This window comes from Meleagris gallopavo, chromosome 4 (assembly GCF_000146605.3).
Source record: "Meleagris gallopavo isolate NT-WF06-2002-E0010 breed Aviagen turkey brand Nicholas breeding stock chromosome 4, Turkey_5.1, whole genome shotgun sequence".
NCBI lineage: Eukaryota > Metazoa > Chordata > Aves > Galliformes > Phasianidae > Meleagris > Meleagris gallopavo.
Window position 1 is genome coordinate 61,487,540 of NC_015014.2, and position 8,307 is coordinate 61,495,846.

The 8,307-nt window shown below is 34.4% G+C and overlaps 1 protein-coding gene across 1 annotated transcript; it reads right to left on the reverse strand.

Moving 5' to 3' along the window:
• Nucleotides 1-6: 6 nt before the first annotated feature.
• On the reverse strand, nt 7-8,231 carry LOC104910859 (G protein-coupled receptor kinase 4-like). Its single transcript, XM_010710484.3, has 7 exons — nt 8,131-8,231; nt 6,055-6,144; nt 5,456-5,664; nt 4,550-4,687; nt 3,873-4,010; nt 2,882-3,004; nt 7-1,392 (listed from the first exon to the last, which is right to left on the reverse strand). Exons 2-7 carry the CDS (start codon nt 6,056-6,058, stop codon nt 1,339-1,341), a joined length of 666 nt encoding a protein of 221 aa, XP_010708786.1. The 5' UTR covers nt 6,059-6,144; nt 8,131-8,231; the 3' UTR covers nt 7-1,338.
• Nucleotides 8,232-8,307: the final 76 nt, after the last annotated feature.

Below are 8,307 nucleotides of genomic sequence, written 5' to 3' on the forward strand. Positions count from 1 at the left end.
AAAGCATGCTCTGTGGAGACAATCTTCAGAATACAGAACATAATGTATACAAGAAGTCATGACTCCAACTTCAAGAATATTTCAAGACTAATTTAAATTTTGAAACAGAAAAGGCTCGTGAAATGTGTTCCCTAAGTTTCTTCTCCTACACAGATAAAATGTTTTACACAGAGCTTCTCAAAATAAAGCCTAGCATACTTTGAGCCCAGAAGAACAGACATTTTACAAGCTTCCATCAAACTGGAAACAGTTTTTACTCACGAACATAAGGTAATTGTAACTAAAACTTCAACAGCAGCTCCACAGCTGCATTAAGCGATCTTATGATTGCTAAAACCAAGGAGATTTTTAATCTTTATGCTTTTGAAAGTTATAAGAAAAGATTATTTACATTGTTAAATTTAACACTAACACTAGCTGCTTCTTCCCTCAGTGGCAGTGATCACTGTCAACCCTATAATGTTGCATATCACAACGTGATAAGCAGAGAAGATTGTATTAAGAGCCTGTGGCTTGTTTTCTTACTCATTATAAAAACCTAACATCCTACATGGAGTTGTAAACAATTTCATTTACAAGAAAAAAAGAAAAAGAAAAAAAAAAGATTTCCCACAGGTAAAAAAAGTCCTTTCAGTAAGGGCAACAAAGTACATAAAAGCATAGTTATAAAATTTTGGCATAGGTCTACTTGCATGGTCCATGTTGAGGAACCGTATGGAGAGAATGTGTACAAAAGATAGAAAGGAATAGGGGGTAATACAATTGGTCACAAGATTAAGCTTAATGTCCAGAATTCTAGATAAAAATAAGACCAAGACTATTTTCAAATCTATAAGCAAACAGCACTTCATAATAGCTAGCCACAGTGCACTGAATTCCTTTATTTCCTTAGCAGTTTTCTTGAGATGCATTAGATGATAGCACTGCCATGCAGCCAGATAATACAAGAATTATGAACTTTATCAGTACAGCAATTTTAAGAAAACAGCTAATAAAGATCTAATGAACAAGAAGATTTTTACCAGGAGCAAAAAAAGTCAAATTAAGTTTATGCTAAAGATGTTGTTTCTCTCCTTTTAAAAATCCCTGTTAATATTTCTAGATTCATTCCGTTGCAGGGGTGGGTAGAAGAAATCAAATACATACAGAAACACACTCACTCAAATGGCACTCGTTTTTTGTACAATTAAGCTTTAGTGAAAAATATACATCTTAAAACAAATGAAGTACAAATGTACAAAAATTCTTGAACTCATAAAAAATATATATAATACACTTTGCTACAGAGATATAAAACATTTAAAGTTTGCTAATCCTTTCTGACGACAGTAAAGTGATTTAAAGTCTAGAGGACTCCTGCTCCTCATCACTGCAATCAGATTTAAAGCAGACCTGCAAGAGAAGACAGAAACATAATTTAGTTACCAAGTTAACACTATTGTTGGTTTGGATACTTTTTGAGGCACAAAGGTAGCATAGAGGGGGAGGGATTTGAATCTTTTCCCGGAACATTTTACTTCATCCTACCTAACGTTTTGGGAGTACCGAACGAAACTAGAGCCCAATTCCAAAAGCTCAAGTCTTTATAGTTTCATTTAAGAGAATTAAAGAACCTAAAATTAAGTTCACATGACAAATAACTGTAGGGTGTTTTCTTTTCTTTTTTTAAACTTTAAAACCAGCTGAAGGCTCGCAACCCATGCCAATATTTTTTAGGAATCTTCTCAGAAGAAAGGCCTATGCTAAGACAGAAGTTTTAAGTTCAGATATGTGAGATTATTACTGTACTTAACCATTCCTTCTATTCCTTCAATATGAATGTGAAAAAAGTGAATTCAGAAAGGCGAACTAAAAATATATATTCCATTATATATTCCATTAGCATCGTACCATTTTACAGAGGCAAATTACCAGCTGATGACAAAAATCATCATCATGCAATTTTAATGTGGCTCTGTTGTGGCTACTTAGCAAATTTAAAATTCTATTTCTGCTTGAAAGCCAAAGCAGCTCCTAGTGAAGTGTCTCCTACTGAAATGTACTAAGCTTCTGAAGATAATTCCACTCTATAGTGCAGGCATACTGAGCAAGCAGAATTGTGAACAGTATCTTCAACTGAAAGTCTTTACGAATAGTTTACTTCTCAACAGCAATAAGCAAGGATATTGTCATGTCTTTTAAACAGTACTTTGGTATTCAGTTCATATAACTTCTACTTTTTAATGAAGTTTTGTCTGTAAGAGAGGCTGTGCATTATCAGAAGTTATGTAAGCCTATGTTGTTCTGGTGAAAGAATTAAAGTTTCGTGCTGAAGTATTTTAACATTTGTTTTATAACAGTTCTTCACACTCATTCATTTAGGAGTTATCTTTGCATAGCTTAATGCACCACAATGATTTACTGGGAGTCCATCTTTCTAAAGGAAAAGTACTACATTGCAGTGCACAATCACACTAACTTTGGAATTTACTATTCAGTTCTATACAAGTTTTTGCAAAAGGAGTCCTCAATTATCTCTCAAATTATTTCCTCTTAAGTTCTACAAAAACTGGCAAAGGAGCACGGCTGAAGTTAATATCTTAAGGAAGATGTGCAATACAGTGTTAGCAACATACAGTACTTTCCCCCTCCACAGGCAACAGCTAGCAAGCTAGAGAAAAGCAGAATGCTGAAGGAGGAAAAAACTCCTGGATTTTATATGGATCGTCACAGTTTCTGAAATGCAGTGCAGGGACAAAGGCATAAGCCAGGTTTCATTAGTTTAAGCATTCAGGGAAAAAAGCTTTTCTTATCACAAATCAACTTTTAAAAATGCTCAAATTGAACAGATTTTAAGAACTTACTGGTAATTTTCTTATCGAAGACAAGAAAACACCCTTACCTCTCCACTAAAAAGTCTGTGAAAGAAGCCTCTCTTTGGTTTAGGAGACCTCTCTTTGTCTGGTGACACAGTACCATCAGTTTCACATGCATTAATATCTTCAAAGCATCCTGTTTCAATCATCTTTGAAACACATAAAATATAAATTAAGTATCCATATAAGCCTCTCAAACACACTCCATTCATCACCCACTTATTCTGACTGGTTACTCCTAACAAGTTAAAAATATGTCAGTTTCATGCTACTGAAACAACATCATTTGCAGACCTACTTGAAGAAGAGCACAAAATCTACATTAACTCTTCTTGAGCACTGAGAAAAATTTAAAGAACAATATGAGCACTATCATGCAGGCAAGCACTAAGATGCTCCTTCCCTTTTGTAAAGAATTGCTCCTGCCTATAATGCAATAAGCATACATTTTTAGAACCAGAAGTGGATTTCATTAAATACTTCACTTTCTTTTTGTCTGTTCAGCTCACTTCAGAACACTCTAGCCTAACATTTTATACTATGGACTAAACTTTGAATGAGAAATTATCAATGCAGAATCCCAGATTGCTCATTCAGCAGCCTTAAAAGGAAGTCTTACTTTACTAATGTTGAATAGTTTGCTTTGAAACCATAGAAAAGATAAGCTGTGATTCTGTATTACTAAGTCACTTGGATATTCTATTGATGCTTGGGCACGATACAATGAAACAGCAGCTTCCAAGCAAGCCTATTTGCTTTTTAATAGGATGAAAACTATCTTCCTATGAAGAGCAATACTTCATACATATGGCAGAAGAACGAGGAAAATGTGGTGACAATGCTGCTGAATGAAGTCTTGTTGACTGCATTAAGATGTCAGCTTTCATTTTGCACGTTTATTGTGGTCCTTCAATTTTTAATAATGTTTTTTGGGGGAAAAAAGTTAGTATTGTAAATTTATCCCACATTAAGTCTTTTAATCAGTGTACTAAAGAAAATCTTTTATGAAATACCTACCTCATTTTGCCAAGGGATTGAGACACAACCTGTAACAAATTTGGAATAGAAGTCATCATCTGTAGTATCCAGGTTCACTCCTTTTACTGTAGAGAACTGCTCTATGTCCAGGACATCTTTACAGTACACGGCACGTGGCTGCAGTACAATACAAGATTGCTTCATTAAGTTTTTTTTTTTGCCCTAGGTGAGCAGACTAAATTACATATTACACAACAGAAACACAAAAAACTTAACAGAATCTTGTCATAATGCATCTGGGGAGTTCCATCCATCCTGCAAGTAACAGAACAAGAGCATCAGAAACAGGAAGAGCATGCAGCATCTGTGATTTTCTTACTGGTCATCACAGTTTATTTGTCCTCTGGCAGCTTCCTTTCAGCTCAAGAGTTGAACTCCTCAAAGCTAAACTTAATATGTTTAGCACCTGACCTAGGAAAGTTGAGTTTTTCAGGGCCAACAGAAATCAGCTAGAAAGCTCTATAGTGACATACCATACTATAGCAGAATTCTCAGATGAAATGCCACAAAACAACTAGCCAGCAATATCTACAATGGTAATCTCCAGCCAATGTGAATAACTGTAGAAGTTTATCTGCAATTCACATGATAACTGACACAGAATTATGCAGTTCATGCCTTTTTAGATACTAATCAAATCTGTCTCACCTACTTACATCTGGCAAAAATGGAGGCTCCAACATGTTAGCTTCCAGCCTCTTGAAATTAATATTCTTGAAAATAGGATGTTGTTTCACAATAGCAGCTCCATTTTCCGTGCAGCCCAGTCGCTCTCCTGGATTTTTTGCAAGTAACTGCAAATATATGAATAAAAAGGCTGTCCTAGTGATATGATTTCTCAATTAAGAAAAAGCACAACCCTTCCTTTCTTGGTCTTTTAGAAGATGAACTTTATTGTGGTATCAAAATGAACTGGAAATTCAAATTACGACAAAGACAAAAGAATCCCTAAAAAAAGATTGTTACTTTTTCTGACAGTAAAGACTAGACCAAAAGTTGAGTAAGTATGAAATTATTTTAATTGATGCCACGTTGAATAGCTTTTGCAATAGGCTCTACTTTCAGGAAGAAAATCATAGAAAAATGTAAATCTGTGTAAGTAATTTATTTATTCTGTATAAACTAATAAAGTAGTTTTTGAAGCTTTCTGTATAGGTGCACTCCTTATTAAGAGCACAGAAGATTAAAAATTCCTGCTGTCTTAAACAGGTTAAACAGAAGGAAGGTCATGTACAACTGCAATTTCTCCACATCAGTATCAAAGCTGTACCCTATGATCACACATGGTCTAAGAAATGCTGCATTTTTCATGCACATGAGAGAGAAACCACTTTATGCTGCCTACCTTAAGTTTTAAAAAGTTCAGAATTATCAAAATTTGATAAAATAAACAAGTCATGGATTGTCAGAAATGTCCACCTGAACCGAAGAAAGATTTTGGTACTCTCACTACACCTCACTCCAGCCTTGAAAAAAATTCAATAGAAGACTAAAATAAAGCAGTTCATCTCTAAAAAAGGATTAGAAATTTAATTTTCAAACCTCTACATCTCTTCACCCACCATCCTGCAAATGGATTTTGCCTCCTCAGAGAACTTGTCTGAATATGTTTCTTGGTCCTCTTTTACTCTCCGGTCAATCTCATCCCGTTTGACCCTTTCCTTATGCTTCCTGAAAGGCGACTGTCCTTCAATCATTTCATAAATTAAGCAACCAAGACCCCACCAATCTGGGCTGAATGTATATTTTTCATTTTTGAGCACTTCTGGAGCTACAAAAATAGACAAAAAAACAATAATTTAATTAATACTCTTGGTTCTGTACAAAAGGTCTTTAAGCAACCCCTTTTTTCTCAAAGAAATGTTAATTCCTACACTGAATACTGTGTGTATCCAATAGAAGCATCTAAGTCTTACAATCAGATTTTTTAATAAGATCAGAAGAAATTAGCTGTTTTCTTAGAAGTTCTACCTAAAGCTATAGTTCCCAAAGTTAACTTTTCCCATTTATTAAGAAAGTTTATAACTGACTACCAACATCTTCCACCATGTATTAAAATCTCTCTCTGCAGAACCAGTGTAGCTCCTTGGACAAGTCATTCAAATATTTGTTTAACCAAACTTGCTGGTAAAACCTAACTAGCAAAGGATATTTCACATACCCATGTAACCAACGGTGCCAACTCGTCCTCTGACCGTTTCTCCTTCTGGAATCTGCACAGCTAATCCAAGATCTGAAATTCTAATATGTCCTGTTTGTATTAAGATAAAAAACAGTCAGTCATCATCAATAATAAAATATTACTTTTACAACAAGAAATTTTTCTTGCACACCTCATCAAAAAACACCTAAATCATCAAAATATTCATATATCTCATAGAACTAAGCTTCTTTAACTATAAAGAAGTCCCCTCTTTGCTTCCCCCCTTTTTTAAACCTGTAACAGAAGTACCAAATGTCTCACACACACACACACAAAAAAAGTTAAGTACTCTATTCCTAGCTTTGGCATTGGCTGCAATTTCAGTATAAAAAGAAATTAATGTCTGTTTATATGGAGTTCTGTATGTACACATTAGAGATTTTTATTTTTCCATTCTGTATTCCCCTCTACAAAAATCTAGCTTTCCTAACAAAACATCAGAATTTAATCCATTTATCTCCAATCAGAAAACTGTAGCCTGTACTAAAGTATCAGGTTTTCCTCTAATGAAGCACTCTAGTAGTGCTAAGTGCAAGTAATAGGCTACTTTTCTTTCTGCTCTTCTAGGAGTACGGACAGAAATTCCTAACCAGAATCTACTCAGAACTGTTGATGTTATAACATGCCAGAGTCTGTCCAGACCATTCAAGGATTTGTTTATTTTGTGTTTTTGTTTGGTTTTATTTCTGGTCTAGAAAGCTCCCTAGATACTCCATCACCCCTCTAGGTAGCCCGTACAAATGCTTGACATTCATTTGCACACATTTTCTTTGTCATTCAAAAAGCACTGCAGCATCAGCGTTAGTTATTATTAGCATATTAATTTCTTTTTTACATATGCTAGATAATCATGGTGTGGGGAAAGAACAGAAAAACTTAAGTGCCACTTTTTATGCTGGTTAGAAATAATTAAGTGTTCCTGAGCAGTAAATGCTATTTTAAATATTCAGATGCTCTTCTGTTTCCCAACATCTGATGAACCCCTTTGTCAAGTGCAGGATCTGAGCTCCTGAAGCTATTTTCTAATTAGCCTCCTCTGCTCTCTGGAACAAGATCAGAATATCCCTGCCAGAAAGAAAGCATTCTAGTGCAGTCCTGTACAGCTATATTTTTCCTCAAAGAAACCTGTTGCTTTTGCTAGATGTTGCTGGAGAGAAGAATTAAAGAATGCATTTGATGTGTGCTAAAGCTTTAGCTGTTGCAAAGTGATTTCTCCCAAGTGTCTTCTTTTTCAGAAGTTTATCAGTCAGAACACGCTGACTTCAAAGACTAAAAATAAATCTTGTGTTAGTGACTCCAAAAGCAGTTTTTCCTTTAACTGAAAAACTCAGCAATTACAAGATCAAACTGGTAATATTCAGCCACAGCTTAAGAGAAGGTAATTGCTGCATATGTTCTACAGTGAGTTCAAAAGATTTCGGTAAGTTTAATACAAAGTCATTAAAGAACATTAATTTGGCTTCTGGGAAAAAAAAGAAAAATATTTTTTCATATTGATTTGACTCTCAAGCCACATCTACACTAGCAACCATCAAAACTTCTGTTTTTGTTGAAGTGTTGAAACAAACACTCACCCCTCAGATTTCTGTCTTCTTTATTGCTTAACATCATATTTTAATCTTTAGGTGTAACTCTGACCTCAAAGCTAATAAATTATGTAGTAAAACAAACAAAAAACAAATAAATAGAAATCCAGCTAAGTTTTAATCGTATTAAATCAAAGGGAGAAAGACCAGCAAAAGAAAAAAAGTCATTATGAGAGGAGAAATGGACCCCTTTGACATTACATGTAATTTCTCACTCTCCTAACCCCAGTATTTTTTCACATTCTCTAAGAAGTAATAGTGTATTTAGTGTATTTTCATTAGTAATGAAATAGGGACAGTTTTAATTTACTAATGAAAATACACTAGACTTAATATTTGTCACTCAAGTCCCTCCTATTATGAAGATACACTGTGTAAGAAATTAAAGACATTAAAAAGTATGTTCTGTAATTCCTAATTTCAAAATTAATTTCAATTATTTACTTACCACAGTCATCAAGGAGTATATTTTCAGGCTTCAGATCTCTGTAAATTAAAATGAATAAAAGTGTTAATTATACAGAGGACAAGATTATCACTTATCATGAAATGTAACTGGGGCAATATAGGACTTCTGATAACGATTCTGATTAAGGAGATTTTTCCAGCTCATACCTACATATAA